This window comes from Apostichopus japonicus, chromosome 1 (assembly GCF_037975245.1).
Source record: "Apostichopus japonicus isolate 1M-3 chromosome 1, ASM3797524v1, whole genome shotgun sequence".
In the NCBI taxonomy this organism is placed as follows: Eukaryota; Metazoa; Echinodermata; class Holothuroidea; order Aspidochirotida; family Stichopodidae; genus Apostichopus; species Apostichopus japonicus.
The window spans coordinates 11,013,721-11,037,999 of record NC_092561.1 but is presented as its reverse complement, the minus strand read 5'-3'; the positions used below and the strand labels follow the sequence as shown (position 1 = coordinate 11,037,999).

The 24,279-nt window shown below is 38.8% G+C and overlaps 1 protein-coding gene across 1 annotated transcript; it reads right to left on the bottom strand.

The window, feature by feature from the left end:
* Positions 1 to 3,338: 3,338 nt before the first annotated feature.
* Positions 3,339 to 21,319, bottom strand: LOC139967302 (uncharacterized). Its single transcript, XM_071970964.1, has 2 exons — positions 21,122 to 21,319; positions 3,339 to 9,647 (listed from the first exon to the last, which is right to left on the bottom strand). The coding sequence occupies exon 2, from the start codon at positions 9,617 to 9,619 to the stop codon at positions 7,403 to 7,405; it is 2,217 nt and encodes a 738-aa protein (XP_071827065.1). The 5' UTR covers positions 9,620 to 9,647; positions 21,122 to 21,319; the 3' UTR covers positions 3,339 to 7,402.
* Between the last annotated feature and the right edge of the window lie 2,960 nt (positions 21,320 to 24,279).

Genomic DNA, 24,279 nt, shown 5'->3' with positions numbered 1-24,279 from the left:
CCCTCCCCTTTGGAATTTTTTGCATTTTCAGGTAGCCTCAGATGCAATTTGGTGCAATATAGCACACTTCAACACCCACTCCATTTTGTAAACTTAATTTTGTATTTTCACCAGGCCTTAGATGCAATTTGGTGCTCCAAATGAGATTTTTTTTTCTCATTTGGAAATGAAAAAGGGTTTTTTTTACTTGCGAAGTGGGGGGGCGGAACACTTCCGCCCCTCCACATTTTTCACTGGGGGGGCTGGCGCCCCCCAGCCCCCCGGTTCCTACGCCCTTGCCGGTAATATATATAATTGATACCGGTAATAATTTAATTTCGTGAGGACAATAAATCAACAATTACTTCCCGTATGGCCTACCATACTCGAAAAGGTTCAGATGAGGGCTACTAGGATGATTAGTTCCTTAAAGAGTGTTCCTTATCATAGACGGTTACAACTGTTGAATCCCACCACACTGGAGCTTAGGAGGTAACGTGCACGACTTCATTCAGGTTTTCAAGATATTGTATGGATTTGACAATTTATCCTTCACTAACCTTTTCATGTTTGTTAGTAATAGTGGTTGTACCTGAGGTCATTGTCTTAAACTTTAAAAGTCACAAAGTAGGATTAATATTCGGCATAACTTTTTGGCTAATAGGGTTGTGAATGAGTGGAACGGTTTCCCTGAGAAAGTTGTACTTGCAAGAAGTGTGAATGGGTTTAAGAATGCTTTGGACAAGCACTTTAAGCATTGTAATCGGGTCTGAGTGTTTGTGTCTTCAGTTTTTTCCCTCTCCTATAGGTAGGGTCCTTGATGGGCACTTAATGAGTGTCCCTCCTGATCCTTTTTTTCCTACTTAACTAAGCTAAAACATTATAAGGCCAAGCGATTTTTCACTGAGGGAGGCAGGGCTTGGATAAACATTTTGGGGGAAGTGGGCCCAATTGACCAGTGGCGTAGGAAGGTACTTTTGAGTGGGGGGCTGAAGACTGATGGTCGGCCTGGGGGAGGGGTCTAAGGGGAGGGGGTGTCCCCCTCCCCTTTGGTTTTCTTTTGCATTTCCAGGTGGCCTCAGATGCAATTTGGTGCAATAAAGCACACTTCAACACTCACTCCATTTTGTAAAGAATTTTGCATTTTCACCTGGCCTTAGATGCAATTTGGTGCTCCAAATGAGATTTTTTCTCATTTGGAAATGAAAAAGGGGTTTTCTGACTTGCGGAGCGGGGGGCGGAATGATACTTCCGCCCCCCCATATTTTTCACTGGGGGGCTGGCGCCCCCCCCGGTTCCTACGCCCTTGCAATTGACAAACCTGATTTCTTCTTCGCTTTCCGAAGCAAATCTTCCAAAATCAAGGGGGGGGGGATAGCTTGGGAGAAATGTGCAAGACCCTAGTATCAATCGAAAACGTTGCCGTGGGCGTTCTATGGGCAGTACAGCAAATAGCTACGGGAAAATAGCTATGTGAAAAAGAAAGGTACACTAGCTAGGCTGTTCATACTAGGTCTTAACAAGACTAGTACAGGAGGGGAAGGGTCGGACCCAGTGGTTGTTTACAGTCAATGAACAATTCTGCTAACATTTGACATAGTCCATTACTAAATTCAAATATGATTTGAAATTCAGGAACTCTGACACAGGTTTGAGATTGGAGTAAAGGGGGGGGAGGGAATCAAAGAAGAAGCTTAAAGGATCTGAAGACTCGCGCAAAAAGAAACGTCTAATGTCGGTAATCTGACCTAATTTCGAATGAGGTGTAACAGAAGTGTTAGACACCATCATCGATCCCAGAAAATACACACACAGCTTGCTACCGTCGGTAATTAGACACTAGTGTGCAGTCAGTACATGCAGCTACAGTCAATACCCACAACACAGTGTACATAGCAGCGATGGACATCTCAGGTCAAGCTAAATTGATAACAAAGTATCACGTTTCAGAGAGAAATCATGTATCAGGGACAACGTTATTAGTTCATTTACAAGGCTTCCACCCTTTGAGTTGACCCCAAAATAAATTTGGTTTTCATGCACACAATAGGTTTTGCACTTACTATGGTGTATCAACATACCAAGTTTATCGTTAACTAAACTGTATGTACAGTTGGGGTTGTGTTTCCAAGGCAGGTCCATATGCAGCTTTCTGTTGGGGGTGGAGAGGGGGGGGGGTGGTTGGGTTCAATGTTATTAAAAAAGGAACCAGAATGCAAAAATGCATTGTGGTTTCGATGACGTAACATGAGCAGTTTTCTTATGAATCTGACTAAATGTATAGTGAGGGTGTACATGTTTACAAGGGTTTCACGATTTGACCTCCAAAGACTTCAAATGACCAAACACAATAGGCTTCTTCATCTCACTGTGGTACTTATACACACTAAATTAGAGGTGGGCCCAAGCTTCCAGTATTGAGATATCGTGATTACAAGGCTTTTACAATTTGACCCCTGGTGACCCCAAATGACTTCCACCAAAAACAAAAGGTTTCTAGTACCTAATGTGGTACTTCTATACACTAAGTATGAACTTGGTCCGACTTTGCCTTCTTGAGATATCGTGTTCACAAGATTTTCACAATTTCACCAGTGGTGACCCTAAATGACCTCCACAGAAAACAATAGGCCCTTATGTGCACATCAAATATGAGGTGTGCCAAAGCTTCCCTCCTTGAGACATTCTGTTTACAAGGTTTTCACAATTTGATCCCTGGTGACCCCAAATGACCTTTGACTACCACCAAAAACAATAGGCTTTTTGTACTAAAGGTGCTACTTCTACACACTAAATATGAGGTCCTCCCAAGCTTTCCATCTTGAGATATCGTGTTTACAAGTTTTTCATAACTTGACCCTGGGTGACCCCAAATGACCTTTGACTTCCACCAAAAACAATAGGCTTCTTGTACTTAATGTGGTACTTCTACACACTAAGTATGAAGTTGGTCAAACTTTCCCTTCTTGAGATAACATGTTTTCAAGGTTTTCCTTATTTGACCCCTGGTGACCCGAAATTACCTCCACCAAAAACAATAGGATTCTTGTACTAAATGTGGTACTTCTACACACTACATATGAAATTGATCTGACCTTCCCTACTTGAGATATCGTGATTACAAGCTGGGTGTCACAAATGCACTCACACACACACCATCATGAAAGCATAGGTTACGATTATCATCGAAACCAAAAAGGACCATTTAATTACTCAATATGCTGTTCATGTAGTGCGAGCTAGGGGGTCTGAGGCATATTATGATATTTCTGACGATGACACTCCCATACTATATTTAAGCAAGGAGCAAAGAAAAATTAAGCTGTTAAAAAAAAAAAAAAAAAAAAAACAAGGCTGAATTGAACTAGCACATTTTTTATTTTAACTTTGTGTAAATAGTAAATGAAACCTTTTCTGATGCTAATCTTAATCAATGAATACAACTGTGCGCAAGATTATAAGGTAAAATATGCTGTCAAAAGAAGGAGGCTGTCAAATGAAGGAGAACAGCTGGCAAATATCTAAAGTCATTTCTGGTCCAAGAACACAAAATAACTTTACATCAAATCAAATACTGAGTTGGTTCAATGTGGAGCAAACACCTATATATAAATGATCGAGGTACACTGGTCTGAGTTTATCAAAATATGGCAAGTACTGAAAGAAAATGAGAAATAATAGAAACAAAATATACTTCTGCAAGGTGTGTAGATGAAAGTAACAAAATGTGGACCTATATTTGTGCTCATAACTTTTGATGTGCAATAAAAGGAATCGGTGTCTTAGCCAATTCATAATTGTTCATGACACCCCCAGTTTGTAAACACTGCATCAGACTGTTTACAATTCTAGTCTGTAGCTTCTTTTAAAATCCTTACCAAACGACCAAAATATACTACAATGGTCACTTAAAGGGGCTTTCTGAGTTGAGCATCACAAAATGTTTTATAAATGTCATTTTTAATAGAGAAAGTTTTTCGGTAGCATGACTAATCATCTTTCAGTCCAAACATTATAAAAAAAATTGGGTGATTTGTTTTTTACTTATTACAGATTACGAAAAGTGTCCGGTTTACAACTTGTTTAAGGTCAAACTAAATGTTTTTAGTGCCCTGTTAAACTTTAATGTACAAAACCTAGGTGGACGCCTTTATTTGTGTAGAAAATTTTATTCTTATTTTGAGTACTATAAGATTATAGTGAAAACCATACTCAATAGCCTGCTTTAAATAATGTGAAAAATGTCAGGTTGGTAGGTTTAATATGTTAACGTTTTTCGGTGAATGGATGGGTTCCAATTACGTCATTGGGTATATGAGCAATTCACAATTTATGCAAAAGGACGTATAATAACTTTTAACACTCCAACAATTATCATTTTGCAGCAAAACCCATGAATTGTTCACTTAACATAAAGTTGAGCTATTTAATACTTTATATGATCAATATAATCCTACAATTGGTGATCAATAAATTGAACCAAAAGTGAAGAACTTGTCAAATATCTGCAAAAATGTCAAACTGCTATCTTGCAAGGGGACTAAACCAAGATTTTGCAGAATTGTCATAATTTGTGAAGTACCTGAACTTGTTGTCAACATTGCTGACATAATAGGTAACTTAAGCTCATGTTTCGACATTTCAATTTGACATAACTTTTTTTGTAACTTCTAGCAAAACCCCTGCTTTATGTCCATATTAGTAAATCAAATTGAAAAAAAACATGCAGTAACCAAAAGTATCATACCAAAATGATTAAATCTCTCATTTATGGACTAACAACCACCCAATAATAAATCTCATGTGAAAAAACTATTGCTGCCAATATGCTAGAAAGCTCCCACAATGGTCACTGAAACTCATGTGGTTCAATTAAGTATGGGTTTCAAATCACTCTTGGTCTACCCATGGAGCTATAAACAGATCCATGGTCTACCTAATTCATTGACAGGTGCAGCAAACAATAGCCCATTGTCTGGAAACAATTCAAATACTTTATCCCAGCCAACAAGGTGAAATGTTTCCCAAATGGTTCCATCTGGACTAACTTAGCAGCTCCATTGCCAATCCATTTAGTCCACATCAACGCTTTTTAAAAGTGCCAACTTAGAAGGAATATCTGATAATACTGGGTTCCAGATGAACCAATCAGAAAACACCAAACAAGTACTCATACAGAATCCTAGCTTACTGTACCTCACTTGTGATAATTCTGTAGAAATTACTTTCAAAACATGCAACTTACTGATATGTCTACTGGAACATGGAACATCATTAACCAATCTTGTCAGATGCTAAACAGAATTGATCACATTTGTCTCGTGATAAACAGAAATAAATGTTGTAGGGTTTTTTTTTGGTTGGTACAGAGTATAATATTAAAAGCCCTTGTTAAAATGTCATTATTAAAATCAGATTTAACAGTTTATCACGTCAAGATTGTAATAACATCATTAGTAGCAACAATTATACTATAATAGGGATTTCAATATTGCACTTGAAAAACAGCTTACGAAGGGATACTTTGTCTTGACAGAATCTCCCCTCTGCAGACCGTTTAGAAAAATGATTTCATCTATACCCAGCTACTTGAAACCCCCCCCCCCACCCCCACTACTACTCATCTAAAAACCTCACGGAAACAGAAAAAAATCGAACTCAATTTGGAAAAATATCAGCTGTGCAAGTGAAGCTATCAAAATATTTAACTAATGCATAATAACTATGTTTGAAAAATGATTTGCATAGTTCAGATGACAAGATCTTTGTAGGATATCAGGAATGTTCATTGGGCAAGTAAGCAATGCAGAATGGTGTCCATTCAAAGATATATAACGACACCAAGCCTAAGTCTGTGTACCGCCAAATCTGTTCAAACAGAATGACGATAATTGGATACACAAAATTAACAAGAAAGAAAATACCAAAAGAAGAAGAGATATAGTAAATATATGAAAATGACAACATAAGGAATGTATAGTTGTATCTGGCAATTAAAAGGACTCAAAGTAGCATCATAACACATACTGTAGTTGCCTAATATCACATTTTTTCTGACACAAACTAATTCTGTCAAAAATACTGAACACTTTGAAAAACATAAATTTATAAATTTTCTGAAGTTTGCCCCTCTTCACATATTTTGGCAACTGGATGGAATCTGAAACTACTGTATGAAAGAACAAAGGTGGTATAATATACCAACCACATGTATGGCATACTGGCATGGGTTAATTAAGTTATATCAGGACTATCACCTGTCCATAACTCCTTCTGTTCCACTAACAGAAGAAGTTCCCAATACTTCTTTCCCCAATATGCCTCAATTTCAAATGAAGTTTAACAAGTGCATTTCCCCTCACTAAGCAGAATAATTAACTTCTAGAGTTCTAAACCTCAGAGCACTGAGCTGTATATTCTTAATGCCCTATAGGAACAAGGAAAGTGAAAATAATTGATGAACAGTGATAAACCTGATAATTTACAATAAGAAACAACCCCCCCCCCCAAAAAAAAAAAAAAGAGAGAAAAAAAAACTGAGAGTTGCATAGATGATTTTTGGCAAGACCTTTTTGAGGGCTTTAGAATGTTTGACCAGAAAGAAGACATTAATGTATGAGTGGAAAGACTAAAAACAACACATGAAACCTATTGAAACAACTGAAAGTTAACTGATACCCAACTGATCTACCCAATACCACTGAATGTAACCATCATGTTACCCCCATCCCCCTGCCCTGTCCCCTACCTATTTTGCAACCGTGCTCAACATTTCAAACTATGCTCAAGAGATTTCCCTTACAACCCTTTTCATGCAAAGCCACTGGTTTTCTACTTACTCAAGGTTTTAATGTAATGTGCACATTGTACTGTATGTCAAAGTAATGTGGGTTTGTTGCACAACTTTGAGAATTATGCTAAAAAGCAAAATGCTAACGACACCAATTACAATCATGGACACACTAAAAATCTATACTTCAAGCAAATTTATTTTGATAAATGACTAAATATGAAAGGAACTGGGATTTAAATCAAACTTTGAAACTTAGGTTTATTTACTTGTACAGAGAAGTTACCCCAGAGCTAACATGCAGTTTGCTATGTACACTAGATCCCATGCGTAAATGCACACAAAATAAAAGATAAAGGCTGTTTACAAGTTGGAAATCCAGTCTGAATCTTACTTAAAATTTTGGAAGTTACCAGCAATATTCAAATCATCCCTCATTCCAACTGGATCACAAAGGCTGCAAAGTAAAATTGGTAGCACTTGAATAACATAATTTTACAATCTTTTTCAATAAAAACACTTAAAATTTGCTTACCCAACAACTATAAACTTCCAAAATGCAATAACAGAGATTACAATTATCCTGATATGGCGGGCCAACTTCAAACAATAACACACCATCTTCCCGACGCTTTAAAAATGAAACTGAAACCGTCTGGCCAACACTACCACTTCATTTCTCCCGCTCCAAAATGATGGCCCATAGCCAACCCACTTCATAAAGTTTAAGCTGACCGGTGAAAATCCTGTTGAGGGTAGATCTACCTTGGTAACTTGGTAATGTAACAGACTATACCCTTTAGCTGCTTGGAGGGATTCTTGCATCACCCTGCGTTGCTTTCCAAACCTATTATCGATGTACAGCACTAAACTCCCCGAAGAGACACAGGAGAGGATGTTGAAAATGGAGGTCTGCTTCACCATGCCGTCAGAATGGAGACTGCCCATGAGCCTCGTCGGTTTGACCGTGGACAACTTTGTTGCTACGGGAGACATGGATTTGACAATGGTGATGATATCAGCCGATGAGATGATCCTTATTTGTTCAAGAGACAGATTAGGGTTGAGGTAGTTGAAAGGCACATATTGGACATCTAAGAAACAACCAGCAATGTATGGCGGTAACTGCTGTACGAGGCTGTGCCATGAGCGCTGCCAGTGGCCACACAGATCTAATATGTATGCTCTTATCTTGACTGGGTAACGATTAGCTCGGAGAAACAAGGCTAGACCTATGAGATCGCTACCGGGACCACCTCCAATGGCACAGACGTGCAACACACCACCAGGCTGAGCGCACTTTTGCAGGAAATTGGCCGAATACAATCTATTGTGGTCAAACGGAAAATTCCATTCTGCAGGTATGGCAGGATTTACCCCCCGATAGAACGCCCTCAAGGAGTGTAATACCAGGTGTGCATGCCGCATCATGTACATGAACATGTAACCCCATCTAGGTTGCCAGTCAGAATAATCCTGACGGTCATCCTTGGAGACCAAGTTGTTATGAGAATAAGAACGAGAAGTCCTTTTCATTTCCATAACGCAGCGATCTTTCTCTGCTTCGTAACCCAGCTCTGTCAATGCACGGCAGTTGAAGTTAAAGATGTTCCTAATGCTCAGAAAGATAGAATTCAGATCAGTTTGGAAATGAGTAACGGTCCGCTGATCGCCAAACTTCAACCTTTTAAAGGGCACCGAGGTAGGCTCGCAACTCTCTAGCTTTCTCTTACGCGGTCTATTAGGCGGTGGTGTCATCAAGGGCTGCATGGGCAAAGGTCCTTTCAGATAGGAATTTCTGGTCAAGTGTCTCCTGGGTTGCTGAGATAAAGCAGGTGATATTGAAAGAACCTTGGTGTCTGGGGAGGATACACATTCTCTGCCAAGGGACACTCTGCGGGTGACATTGGGCATGTCTGGTGTTAAAGGCTCCTTGATATTAGGCTTCCCGGTGAAGTGACTCTTCGTCTGCTGAGATGAATCAGTTGACGATGGGATATGAGGCGTGTCTGGAGATAGAAGCGGACTATCGATTAGAGATTCAAATCCAGAGTCCTCGTCGATGATGCTTGGTGGTGTACTTCCGTGAGGGACCAACAGATCCCGGTCTTTGTCATGAAATGGGCTTACCTTCTCTGCCAGACTCACACTGTCAACATTAACCTGTCCTTGTATGACGATAGGTATCGGGGAGGGTTGCCCTACTCGAGCAGCAGTTTGTGGATGAACAAATCGAGGACTGGGAGATGATGTGTCATGGTAATCCGTGACCAGAGGTTGGAATGAATATTCGGAAGGACGCGGTGGTAATTGTTGCTTTTGAGGAGATTGGAAAGGAGAAAATCCGGATGAAGGAGATGATCTCAAGAGAGCAACACGGTCAACCCTGGAACTTGAGCGTTGCCATGGTAAATTCTTGTCTGGAAGTTCCAAAGGGGAGTATGTAGACTGAGGGAATGATTCCAAAAGAGGTTGGACTTTATCATCAACTTCAAAACTTGAGTGTTGCCACGGTAATTGCTCGTCTGGAGTAGGTTCCGAAGGAGGGTATATGGATTGAGAGAATGGTTCCAAAAGGGGTTGGATGCTATTATCAACTTCAAAACTTGAGTGTTGCCACGGTAATTGCTCGTCTGGAGTAGGTTCCAAAGGAGAGTCTATGGATTGATAGAATGTGTCCAAAAGAGGTTGGATGTTATCATCAACTTCAAAACTTGAGTGTTGCCACGGTAATTGCTTGTCTGGGGGAAATTCCGTGTATACTGATGCAGAGGATGATGGCGAAAGATTGACATGACCACCTACCGGGATATAGTCAACTGAGTATGATGAGGGCTTTAAAACATCCATGCTGGAACCTGCAAAGGGCACTCCAAATCTGTAAAAAACCAAAGAAAATGAGATGAAAATAATTCACAGATATTACTCAGACTGTCAAATGCATCATTCATAGACCAAGACAGGAAGAGCATTGATCTAACTCCCAGAATCATCAATTGCGATATGAAGTATTTCAGGTTATTTGGTTTAGTTTAGTCAGTGCATTTGCCTTATGAGCTTTCATGGCACAAGACTGCATGACAAATGTTTTTATCTTCTTTTATAACTGCAATAATGATATAATCTTGAAAACTCATTTTCAACTGTGGGGATATCATTGCATGCGTCGTCAGGATCTGATCCTGATGTCAAGATCACAGAGCTCTGTAGTGTAAATGCAGTTCAGATCCGGATCTGATCCTCCTATTTTGATGCTGGCAGAGACCAGGATCTGATCCGAAGGTCGAGATCAATTTTGTAATGTAAACACTCCCGCATCAACAGTGACCCAAAATATCCGGTGACCTCATTACGTCACATGCATTCCCATGTGAAATTCCAGTCCTAATTATCATCAGTGAGTTGTTATAGAACAACTCCCTGGTATCATGCATGTGCTAATTCCTACGTACAGTAGGGTGCTTTTACACTAGATCCCGATTAAATCCCCTGATGTTATCAGCCGATCATCTCTTCATGGGGTAAACTTGTGCATTGATCCGGATGCATTTACACTTGTGTCATACTCTGATCCTGTCCCGCTATTCACCGGATGTTGGTTAAAATTATCGGATTGGATATGTGTGATATGCAGCCGGGGATCATGTAGTACGTACACTCCAAAACGTTTGTTGTCATGGTTGCATTGCCTGAGGGTGACAATACTACGCTATGTACCGCCCACACGCAAACCATCTTAATTTGATCTCAACAGAAAACATCAGTTCTGGTACTCTGGCACTTAGGTAAAGCTCCACACTTAGTAAGAATTCAGTTTAACCACCTTTATAATTGGAGATTGCGTTGATAAGGTTTTCAGACTCAGACCTCTGGGGAATCCAAATGATAGTTTGACCTCCACCAAATATAACTCAATAAAGTGGAGCTACACGCTACTTACTTTATGAAATTCATCCAAGCTTTTACTTTTAAAGTTAGCGTATTTACAAGTATGTAAGACTTGGACCTCAAGTAACTATGGAGATATTCCCTCTATAACAAACAAAAGGGTCCCTGCATTCACTAATTGGAACAATAGGGTCACTGCGTTCACTAATTTGGATCCACAATCACAAGTGGAGTTCATGCCAGTCTTTGACCTCAGTCGACTTCAATTGACCTTTCACCGGAGTAGATCAAAATAATTACTTGTACTCACCAATGTGGATCTACATACCGATTATGTAGCTCATTTTACTCTCGGTTGTCAAGTTACGTTTACAAGGTTTAGTCTTTGACCTTTGGTGACTTTAGAAATTAACCTTTAACTTCTACAAGAAACAATGGGATTGTTTAATCCACAAAAGGATGATTAACTATTAAGTATGGAGCATGTAACTTCATTATAGGCTAGACGGACGGGGTCTTTTTGACCTTTTTCTGTCTGGAGCCAACTTTGGGCCCATGCCATTTCTTAATTAATGCATTGGTGGGCTTATAATTGCTTATGGGTGTAAACATGCAACCATAGATAATACCCAAGGAATATAGGATTCATGTGACCCCTCATGGGGGCACAGGGTGACCTTAAAAATCACAAAAATCATTTTCGGCTGAATAAAGTGCCTACTTTGGGTGATCGTAAGTTTCGTAACCAGAAAAATAAAGGAGATACAGTTAAATTGAGTGCAGATTCATGAATTTTGGCAAGAAGTAAGATACAGTAGAATACCGAATTTGAGCTCTCTACCTGGTACAAAGACTGAATTATGAGCTTTCAAAGTCGGAAAATATCACAAAAGACACTTTTCGCGAATCGCAAAATGGCCATTTCGACCAAATTTCAACGGGCCATATCTCGAAAACGACATGGAGTATGATTTTAATTTTTTGTATGTGTTCATTTGGGACATACTCAATCATTCTTACAAAATTTCATCTAATTCTGAGAGGGTCACCTGGGAACTTTTCAGAAAATTGGTTGATTTTAGGCGGAATGACCCAACTGCCGTAGTAACGATTCCAAAGTCACCCATTTCGAAATAAACATAAAATTACAGATATTGGTCTCTTTAAAAACTTGTGAGTTTGGCATACAATGAATTATAGTTTATTAGATTTAAGTGGACTGTCATTCAGTTTGTTTTAGTCTCACAAGCAAAGAAATATGAAATGGGTTCATGTGCGTCGTTAGGTATTGTTTCTGTTAAGAAAGGCAACGGTCTGATATTTGAACCAGGGTGGGAATTTTACGGTACGCCGGTACGCTAGCGTACTGGAATGAAAATATGGCTTACCAAAATAAAAAAATCAAATGGGCCTAGTACTACACACCCTTGTAATGAGCGTACCAAAAATTCTGACCGTAAGTGACTGCATCGGACTGTAGTAGGCTTATCTGCAATCTGCTTCTAAGTTACGGAGGATTAATTTGTCGCGCAGCTAGCAAAAAGCACCAACGAACAGGCCGCACACAGCTGGCTGCTAGCTCAGCGATCGTGCCTGGACCGTCACATACCTACGACTAACTGTGTATGCATCGCAAATTATTCCAACTTCACACATGAATTTCGTAAATTTGAAAGACCGAACTTACTTTTCGTACACAATTGGTAATTTCTCTACTGATTTTCAGAGTTTTTTTTACGATCTCCAGTCGATACATTTCCTTTGATCATGTATTTGAATAACTAATACCAAGTCGAGTATTCGACCCGGTATTGTCTGGTCGGAGAGTTCAACGTGATGGACAGGGATTGTAATTATTTCGATCGAACATGCATTGACTGGATTACCTGCGCCGCCGCTGTCGGCTCGATATAAAGTACACTTGTGCCGCGAATCAGGAAGTTTTCACAAAAGGATAACAGCGTTCAGGTCATTGTGCTGTGCTTACCGATTCATGAATTGTGCTTACCAACTGAGAAATCTTGGCTCATGTTGGTAAGCACATTTCATCAAAAAATGAAGAAATGCTTACCAACTTTTTTTGCCAAATTCCCACCCTGATTTGAACAAACAAACACAATGTAGGTATGCCTCACTGATCTGTACACTGTGTCGTATGCCTACTGCACGTTACAAAATGCTAGTGTTTGCACGGGTTATCCGGGTACCCGGGTACCCGCCCGACGCAATACTACCCGGTTCCTAATTAATTACCCGAATCCTACGCAAAGTGTGATTTAAAAAAAAAAAAAAAAACCTACGGTTAGGCAGATTTCCCATTGACTTAGTGTGGTGTTAGGCTATCATATGTCGTCGAAGATAACAGCAATAACGAAGGAACCCGCCTGACGCGATACTACCCGGTTCCTAATTTATAACTTGAATCCTACGCAAAGTGTGATTTAAAAAAAAAATGCAAACCGATGGTTAGGCAGATTTCCCATTGACTTAGTGTGGTGTTAGGCTACCATGTGGTTGGAGATAACAGCAATACCGAAATTATTCCATGGATATCTTATAACTGCGTCACAATTTCAGCTACTGTAGTAAACAAATGGCTATGCTAGATTACCCCATTGACTTAGTGTGGTGTTAGGCAACCATGTGGTCAGCGTAACAGCAATAATGAATGTGTTCCATGGATATCTTATAACTGCGTCACAATTTCAGCAAATAAGCAGATGGTTATGGCTTAGCTTGATTTCTCATGCATTGACTTAGTGTGGTGTTAGCCTACCATGTGGAAGAAATGATTATTTATTCATTCGTTCATTTCATAGAAGGAAAGGCTGACAAGGAATTTTACGACATGCTTATGGATTATAGATGGGATAACTAAAAATAATAATCGCAAGTGGCTTTTTACTAATCGTGTATTCCAAATGCCATCAAATTGCGCGAATCGCGTGGCTAATGCATGATAGATAGTAGTAGTAACAACTGAGCTAAAGGGATATTTTATGTTCTAATCCAATAGACGTGGAGAGCAAGCATAAGCAGTGGCGGCAGTGCGATGTTAACAACATTACTTCTAATTAGTATTAATGTTAATTATATTAAGTAATTAACAAGTTTATGACAGAAAAAAAGCAAATAGAAAATATTGAGGAAGGTTTTATACCTTACCTTACACATACGTTTTTGAACATGAAAACATTGTCAGTAGAGAATATAATTCATTTATCATAGCATCCAATATGTAATTTCTTGAAAATCGTGATACACGAGGGTAAACGAGTTTTTTCCGGGTACCCGGATACCCGACGGGTAACGGCTCTCGGGTACCCGGTTCCCGATTTTTGGACCTGTGTAAACACTACAAAATGCCCCCCAAATTTCAACTGGATAGAGCGGATATTATAACTTAACCGGCAATCTCGGGTCACCATAAGTCTGCGACCGTTCACATTACACTTTCTAAGAGCTCAAGAGGGATTGGAAGACATCCCGAAAAGAGGATTTTTCTTGAGAATGCGCACAGACTTGAAGTACGAGTACGCAAGTGTTCACACTAAGGGAATTAATCGCCCTTGCAGACTTGAAGTATGGGTGCATTCTTATATGGGAACAAGGCCTACTTTCCTGTGTGTGCAGACAAATTTGGCTTGACCACTGAAATTGTACACTGTGTGTTTAATCATGAATTTGTGCAGAGGTGCGGTAAGTAAAGCTAGCATTACCAACTCCTGTAGATATTTCATCTCCCCTGTTTTTGGCCAAAAACAGGCGACTTGGGTGGTATTTGCTATAGGCAAGGAAGATCGTAATGAACTTAACCACTTTTCAATAACTGCATTGAGACTGTTAATCAGTTCAGCTGCATGTTATACAAATACGCAGTACTTACCCGCCAAAATTTAAGAAACACTTCAAATTACATCTTACTAACATACACATCATGTGAAGAAATCAAACTACAGATGCAGAAAATGTCCAGAATTTCCCAAGATATTAAACTGTTTTGGTTGCTGTCTTTCATGATGGTGATTTCACAATATTTAACCAGAAAGCCAGAATGCTTCAGGATTCCTTGTCTTATAAGTTCATATTTAGCAATCACCTGATTGATAGAGCATGACCTGAGGAAAATTTGTCCTCAAGTCAAATACCGGAACATCAGAGAGACATACTGAGTTCCAAATAACTTGACCATTGCAAACATATATCCTTCTGAAAGTTGTGGACAGCAACGTAACAACAACCCATGCCCAGGCACATACCCACCAAGTTTAAAGTCTATCAGCATTATGGTCAAGGAATAGTTTGCCAAAGACTTTTTCTGCAGAAATTTAACCATGTTTGACATTTGACCTCCTTTGATCATGTTACCTTTGACGTTTGACATTAATTGATACACTGTAGACATATTGTCTGTGATAACCTAGTTGTGTAAGAAGAATTGGTCCACTTGGTACACATGTAATGGCCACAATGCTGGTTATTGGTTATTTGTCCTTTGACCCCAACATTTGAACCCATGACCTCATAAGTCACACACCCACTACAACCCTTGCCCACACACGTACCCATCAAGTTCATCTGCTTGTGGCTAAGGAATAGTCTGTGAAATGCTTTAGCACACAATATTTGCCAAGTTTGACTTCCTTTGATTATGTGACCTCTGGAGTTTCACATAAATAATACACTGTAAACTTGCAGCTTGATGTCCCACATGAATTAATGGGTCTCCGACAATTGTTTCCCCAGGCATAAAGGCCACAATGCTGTTTTGGGTTATTTGACGTTTGACCCTATGATAGCACAAATCTGACCACAGAGGCACTACTGTACATCCCACACCCTTACACTCACCCACCACGTCAATTGGCTTTATGATATATAGGAGTTTTTATTGACATTTATGTTTTGACCCCCACTTCAAAAAGTCTATCTCAAGCCAACTGACTCCTCCACATGAACAAAACTGTCTATTCCCCATGAAAACACGAGAAAACACAAGTCCATACCATATACGCATAGCAGGACCCCTAGCTACGGCCATCTTTATGAGTGAATATCGAAGTCCCATGTTTTAGCCAACTTGGTATGATTAACTAAATACTGATATGATAAATATTGTTTCCATGTTCCTGTATAAAATGTCAACTCCGCAAAATACAATTAGTTGTGTTTTTGTAGTTACGTGAGATCCTTAACCACCGAGGTGATTAGGCTATTTGCTATACACCTAACCATAGGCGTACGAGGCGGGGGAGCAGACTGCCCCCCCAAATTTCCAGAGGACAAGAAATTCGGGCAAAAGTCCTGAAAAATTTGGGCAGCCTAAGAGGAGAAAATATATAAATATATATATATATGTATATAAATATGCAGTAGCTTGCCCAAATCTTTTTCAAATTTTTGCCCGACAATTCCATGATTTTCTTTATTTAGCATCACGATGCCCGAATATTTCCGTGTAGCACCACCGTAAGCTTTTTGCACGATCAAAATTTTTTTTAACTAGTCAACTGTATACCTGGACATCCCCGACATTAGTATATAAGAAACATTTTCTTTTTCATGAATGGTGGTAGGGGGGGGAGGGGGAGTGCCTACAAGCCTAGAAGTACAGGTTTATCATATTCTTTGTTATATTTAATACTTTTTTTGTGAGACAAATTTCAGTCTCACCCGACACAGCGACATTATCCCGCCTACGTGATGTTGAACAATGTATGTTTTTCTGGAGGTAGCTGAGTACTGTGTTAAAATAATAAACACGGTAACTAAATAGGAGCTTAAAAAATATACTGTCCTATTTTTCACCTACAAAGTGATGTTTCAATTTTTTCTTCTTCTAATTTACCAAATTTTGGGGGAAGTGTAAACTTCTAAAACGTGAGATTATAAAAGAAAGAATGTTTAGATGCAACTTGCAAGGCCTCAGAAATGCCGTTTCCGGCAATCTGAGAGGCATTTTTTGCCCAAAATTTTCTTGTGCGCTACGCGCCAACCGATGGTGGCGCTCCGCTTAGATAGTGTCACAGGAACTTTCGGGCACAAAAATTTCTGCCCCCCCAAACTGAAATGGTCCTGTATGCCTATGCACCTAACTATGATAGGATATTAGTTTTTCGTATTTTGGGAAAATTCTAGAAAATACTTTCTTTTGCCCCTGCAATTAACACCAGATGTGGTCTTATATTCATAGATGGGTGTACTAGAGCCTTGTTTACATGGCATGAGTTACATTTGGCACGATATTCCAGTTTTGCGTGAATTTTTCGAAAGTTTTTTGCTCGATCTTACTTTTCGTACATAATTGGTAACTTTGCTACTGATTATCAGAGTTTTTATTTCTATACGGTCAAGTGAATAAGTTGTGCATTCAGTATAACCTCATCGCGAATGCAAGAAAACGATGCGGGGATTTCCAGCAGACAAATGTTTTCTTTGCATGATTACCAGTTGCGTCGCCATAAATTCAATCTTGGGGTGGGGAGGGGGGTGGCACAATGTCTATTTGTGATGCCGTCCTGGGAGAGGGGTCTAAGGGGAGGGGGTGTCAGAAACTTTTGATTAATTATGGGTCCTGAGATGCAATCTGGTGACATATTATAGTAACTTTTTGTTCAAGAATTTTCAGGCTTAGTCTGTCCGATATTTATGTTTTAATAGAGGCGGATAAAAAAGCTATACAAAAGTTGGAAATTTAAACCTTTTGTTCTGATAATGTTTTCAAATAAGAGTGTTGAAAATTGAAATTCATGCAGGGTAGTAGTGAAGTTTAAGCACTGGTGATTCACGCCGGGGCCTCTGTGACCTTGTTAGTGAGAAAACAGCTGGTTATTGTGATGGTCTGTGGAAAGAAGTTTTACTAGAGAACATTATACGTTTGTCCTTTGTAATAAATTCCATCTGCAAGGGTGCCTGGGGGGGGGGGGGGTGGAGGGGGCACAATTTTTATTGGGTGGGCACGTTCTCCCAGCCCCCCTCTTGGCAACACCACTGGGGATTACCATGTCAGTTGAAGGGAATCCCACACCTTAGAGGGAACACTGAACTGAATTCAAATTCATACCAAAGAAAACATTTACTAACATACAATAAAACTTTAAGAAAACGTGGAATGGCAATAAATTGCTCAAAACATTTCCCTATGTTCTGTTAAAGACTTGTAAGAGCCCCTTCACAACACTTAACTCAACTTGACCAAACTATGTTCACCGAAAGAAAATCATACCATTGGAGAATTGACAGATCTATTTATTGTAGCTTTATGTTTGGAGTTCTCATATTTGAAAGATTTTGAGACTTTGACACCTATTGAGCTCTCTTGACCTCTACCAATTTCAATCATGGGACATCTATCTACCAAGTATGACACTGATTCAACTTGTGGTTGATGAGATATCTTGTTTATAAGCTGTTTTTGACTACTTCCCATTAAGCCCCATCAACTCATGAAGGTTATGAGGTCAAAGTTGTTGTTGCAAAGAACATATACTTAATATGTAGTTACATCACCATACCAAGTATGAACTAACCCAGACATACAGTTGAAAAGATATTGCCATTATAAGAATTTTATGTCAAAATTGGTTCCATGAGTTTGTCCAGGGAGTGACATAACAACTCCTTGGCTCCCCATTAATGACCTAGATGTGCACATCAAGTCCATTTGGACTGTCAAACCACAACAACTCCCTGGTCAAACTTACAGCAGTAATAATTGACATAATTTTCCACACTTTGATACTTCAACAGGTTTTCAGTTTCCTAAACTTTGCAAGATCAGAAGATAACAATCCCAATGCAACCTGATCTCTGATGTCCCCTGTGACCACTCTACCCACAAAATTGTAACCAGTCTGTTTGTGTTGGCTGTTTGACACATGAGAGGTGAGAAGGCCACTGTGCTGTGAACTATCACTTGGTCAGTGAAGTAGAAGTTGTTGAAAGGATTAATTGCTTTCCACACAACATATCTTCCTAAGCTGTATCACACTGGAAGGACTTTATCATTCATTGGGATGTTAAACAGGAACTTCTTTCTCTGAGGAACTTGTGATAAACTTATGAAAACTAAATGTTTCACAGTTGACTGACTGGAAGAGTAAAGAACTGAACACAAGCTATAAACTATGTATTAAACTGGTTACAGAATGTTTGACCAACTGGTGGTTACATCAAAGAAAGTAATAAATGGCATGGGTTGAATGAGATAAAACGAGGTGAAAGGTAACAATGGAAAGATTATACTAATACCAAGGAGTAACAAAGGGTAACCCTTAATAGGCAATACAACTATTGTTCCCTTTGAAGTCCTGTCCTCTGTAAACTCAATCAAAACAGACCCCTCTATGCCCAATAAACTAAATTTACAAATTGGTTTAAGTCCCAATTCCTTTGTATTTTTTACACACACATACAGAGATAATTTTTTTTTTGGTATTGCAATATACTATGCAAAATGGACATATTGCTAAACAAGTTTAAAGATGTACAGCATTTTTTTTGCACACTGGAACCATAATGTTTTATGAAAGTTTAGGAAAGGTGACTGGATAGTAAGTCAAATAAACAGACAATTATATCAGTTCCTCACGTGCAACACAAAAGTCAATGGGAAAACAAGTCTTTAATGGCCTGATATGACATGTTCATCATAAATTTATCAATAATAATAACTTAGATTTATAATGCGCTAATTATAAACAAAATAGTTGTCAAAAGCGCCAATGGCAAATGGTGTTGAATGCCATGCACTCTTCTTTATATGTATCTAAGTCATCTACTCTGCATTTGATTGGGCCTTGAAACATCAACTTCGGAAGACAAACAATTACAATTATCAGGCATAACTATCATCAATACCAATAGCAGATATGGTATTATATACATCACTTTGAGCAAAAATCAATATATCACTTTAACTTCATTGTACAGGAGAATGATACTATAGTTCTGTTTTAATATTATAGCATTCACAGTACAGACAGCAATGAGTAATACTGTAGATAAAACAGTCAGAGCCTTAAAGGAATACCATTAGTACTTAAACCACCTTGCCTTTTACCACTTAATACACCAAAGATGTAACCACTTTCACTATTTAATTCATAAGGGAATACAAATATGAGCAGAAAATACAATTAACCTATGAACTGTGTTGGAAAATCCAAATGATTGATTATAATTCAGGTATGTTAATGGTCCTATGCAACAGAGAATGAAACTTATGCCAAAAGATATTGCATGAACTTTTAACCTCTAAAAGGGATAGCCTATAAGAGAGTTAAAGATGCTTACACAGTGTATGGATATACCATATGAAACAAGCTCAAAAGTAAACACAAGATTCAACTACTTGAAGATGGTATACCATCTGTGACAGAGTAACTTCTTAGAAGTCAATTCGAATGAATCACTATTAGAAACAGAACACATGGTGAACTTAATCCTATGTTCTCTATATCTCTAAGAGCCTAACAAGTTACATTTCGAATAATTATCAAAAATATATTAAGAGTTCATAAAATACAATTTTATACCAAATAGAAACCTACTGTAGATAGTTGATAACATGTTAACACAGAACTTTCCGTTGAACTTTCATTATACCAAACCAAACATGTATATCATAGCAATGATGGTTTATACATGGACAATGATACAATATCAGATAGGTTACAAATACAAGTAATCTTAATTGAACCAATTAAGACAATATCCAACAATTCAAATGATGAATTCCAAGCCATCGATGTTTACTGAATACACATACTAATTCAACTTATACGAATGCCAATTATTGAAATGACACAAAACCATGAAAACTTACCCTAGCCCTGTTCCTTAAATGAATAAATCAAGTAGAATTTTTTACAGCAATCTTTTTGATGCATGAAAGAACGAAACTAGTAAATCCAACGAATAGAATCCATAAAATGCATGTGCACACAATGATCTCAAGATGAAGAGTGGTAACACATGGGTGCAAACAGACAATCCAAGGGGTGGTGCATAAGTCATCACCATGAATTGTATAACTAATATTTAATAAGAATTCTCAAAGGTTCATTAACACTAGAGCCTAGAGGGCAGCTTAAACTAAAACTTAAAGGGGGTTGGGCTATCAAATGCCAATGTCACACAAGGCATATACTATTACTAATAGTCAAGTAAGAATTAAGACACAGCAGCCTATACTTCGAGGCGTAACATCATGTGCTACGTGTTTCATAGGTTAGCTGAAAATGGTTAAATAATAACTTTACATCGCTGACATTTACTGGTCAGAATTTTGTATAATAATTAATATTACTTGGTTGGCCCTGGCGGATGCTAGACCTAGCCTATTAGCCCTAACTAGTAGCAGTACTTGGCTTAGTAATACGACTAGTACTAGGCCAAGTAATTGGCCTAGGCTGCTACTGCTAGCATTATTATATGATTTGAACAAATAAGATTTATCCTTACTGTTGAATGTTGGTACAGGTACGGTCGCAAAATTTTGACTGAACAGATAATCACAAACTGCTGGGAAATATGGCGACGTTTTCTTCAACTTTTGAAATGATACCGGTTTACAAAATTCACCGTGGTTTTGCTGCAACGCAGTGTTCTCTACGTAAAGAGTCCGTTGTTTATGCAAGCAGACCACTTGTCTTTAAAAAATTTCAAACCTTTAATTCGAGTGCACAATGACATGTGGAGGAGTAATTCAAACTTTTTGCTCTGTCGCATTTGTGATTGGCTTTCAGTGTCATGGGCGTGGTCGCGAAAATACTGGGTAGGCATACCAGCCAGATATTTGAGAGCACGTGATAAGTCTATAAGCGGGAAGATGTATTACGCTCTTTTCGAGGGCCTCGATCTTGAATGATGACCTGGCTTAGGGTAAGAGTTTAGAATTTAGATTACGTGCATACAACCAGTGGCGTAGCCAAGGGGGGAGGGGCGTGGGGAGCGACGGCCCCCTCATGAAAGCTTTTCGCCCCCCAGTCGCCCCACTGGGATTTTAGGTGTCGAAAAAAATTTACATGTGCGAAAAATATATCACTGATCTGAATGGTCTCGAATCTCCATTATGACCACTCATGTACGACCCTTCGACCGTATGGAAAGCCATTTTAACATTTAATCGGGAATTTCAGATATCTTAAATTGTTTCTTATTTAAGATATCTAAAATTCTATTTCAGATATCTAAAATTAAATTCGAGATATCTTAAATTTAATTCGAGATATCTGAAATTTTATTTCAGATATCTGAAATTGAATTCGAGATATCTAAAATAGATTTCGAGATATCTGAAATTCTAATTCAGATATCTGAAATTGAATTCGAGATATGTGAAACTGAATTCGAGATATCCGAAATTGAATTCGAGATATCTGAAATTCTATTTCAGATATCTGAAATTGAATTCAAGATATCTGAAATTGAATTCGAGATATCTGAAATTGAATTCGAGATATCTGAAATTGAATTCAAGATATCTGCAAATCTAATTCGAGATATCTGAAATTGAATTCCAGATATCTGCAATTGAATTCCAGATATCTGTAATGCATATGCAGAAATTCCCGATTAAATGTTAAAATGGCACGTATGGAAAGCCATTTTAACATTTAATCGGGTATTTCAGATATCTGTAATTGAATTCGAGATATCTGAAATTCTATTTCAGATATCTGAAATTGAATTCGAGATATCTGAAATTGAATTCGAGATATCTGAAATTGAATTCGAGATATCTGAAATTGAATTCGAGATATCTGAAATTCTATTTCAGATATCTGAAATTGAATTCGAGATATCTGAAATTGAATTCGAGATATCTAAAATTCTATTTCAGATATCTGAAATTGAATTCGAGATATCTGAAATTGAATTCGAGATATCTGAAATTGAATTCGAGATATCTGCAATTGAATTCGAGATATCTCGAATTAAATTTCAGATATCTGAAATTCCCTTGTATTTCGAGATATCTGAAATTGATTTTAAGATATCTGCAATTATTTGTAGATATCTTAAATAAATTGGAGATATCTGTAATTTAATTTGAGATATCTGAAATTATTTCGAGATATCTGAAATTCCTTATTAAATGTTAAAACGGCTTACCATACGACCGCGGACCTGCAGTAGGCTAGAATTGCTGAAAAACCGGACGTGACATAGCGCATAGGCCGGGTTTTCACTTCTGGGACGTACCCTGATGCTCTTAAAACGGCTTAAAAAACAAATTTTCAAGAAAGGAGACAATACTATTGCTGAGAATCAGTCTATCACCCTAATAATGTTTCAGACGCAATATTTGATGTCAGTTTGACTTATAGTTCGGTCATTCAGTATGTTTCTTGGCGAAAGCCCAGTCAATCTTTCCTTATTTTCCACGCACAATTTGCAGATTTGTTGAAAAATGTCAATGCCAGTGTAAAAACTCACAATTTTGTGGTATGACTCCCAGGACGGCAAGTCGAGAAACTCACATGCAGTCGCGGCGGATAGCTTCCTTCGCCTATAGTATGACCGGGGACATTTTGGGTTATCGTTCCTATATAGGCCTATATCTGAGGCCCTGGGGTCATTCCTTGACCGACTTGGTGCAATATAATGTGCCCATTTCGAAGTAAATTTATTCACAGATTGTTAGTTGTCATGGGTTCGAGCAAATGAGGGGTATTCTATCCTGAAACATAGGGCAAAATGGGGCTGTGGTTTCCAGTTCGCCGCATCATTTGTCAACTTGCACTGGGTTCTAATGTTGATGTCAATTGGAATTACTAATAACAGAAATAATCCACCAAAAATTAAGGCCGCACATGAACTTTATTGCAGATTTCCTGAGTGACGAATTTGTAAATTTCTCCCGAAATCACGCAACTAGATGGCTACTATCCAGCCTGGCAAGTGCCATCTCCAGCGATTTGGCAGGTATTGAAATCTGAAATTTTCTTGGTACGCTGCGCGCCATGCGATGGTGGCGTTCCGCTTAGATAGTACTTGCGGCCGGAATACTCGAATCGATTAAGTCCACCTCCCCCCCCCCCCCACACCATGTTTCAAATCGGATGGACGCCCCTGCTTACAAGGCTTTGGAAGTGTCATTTCCGACGATCTAGGAGGCCTTTTTAGCTAAAAATTTCCGGTACGCTGCGCGCCAACCCATGGTGGCGCTCCACTTAGATAGTAACAAGAAGCCCTCCCAGGAAATTGTCAAGCCCCCCCAGCGCCCCCCTGAAAAATCCTGACTACGCCACTGCATACAACATAAGATATTGTTTGATCCATGGGCGCAGATCAGTCTTGAATAATGGTGGGGACGCGTGTCTGTTCTCTGATACTATATCTAAGTGGAGCGCGACCTGGTTTCGCGCGTAGCGTACAAGACATTTTTTGGCAAATATACCTCCCAGATCCCCGGAAATAACACTTCCCAGACCCAATGATGCTCCCAAACCTCCTTAAGTTTTAGATCTCATGGCTCAGAAATTTAGTTTGGGAAATACATGGGCGTCTGCAGAAAAAAATCAGGGGACAAATAATCCAAGTAGACTTTTGTATACGATGGGTCTGGGGTCCTCTCCCAGAAAACAATTATAGACTGCCGCTAATGCGATTTCCGT

Excerpts from the sequence above, each read along its gene's own strand:
- LOC139967302 (XM_071970964.1), bottom strand. The coding sequence starts at position 9,619 with ATGGATGTTTTAAAGCCCTCATCATACTCAGTTGACTATATCCCGGTA.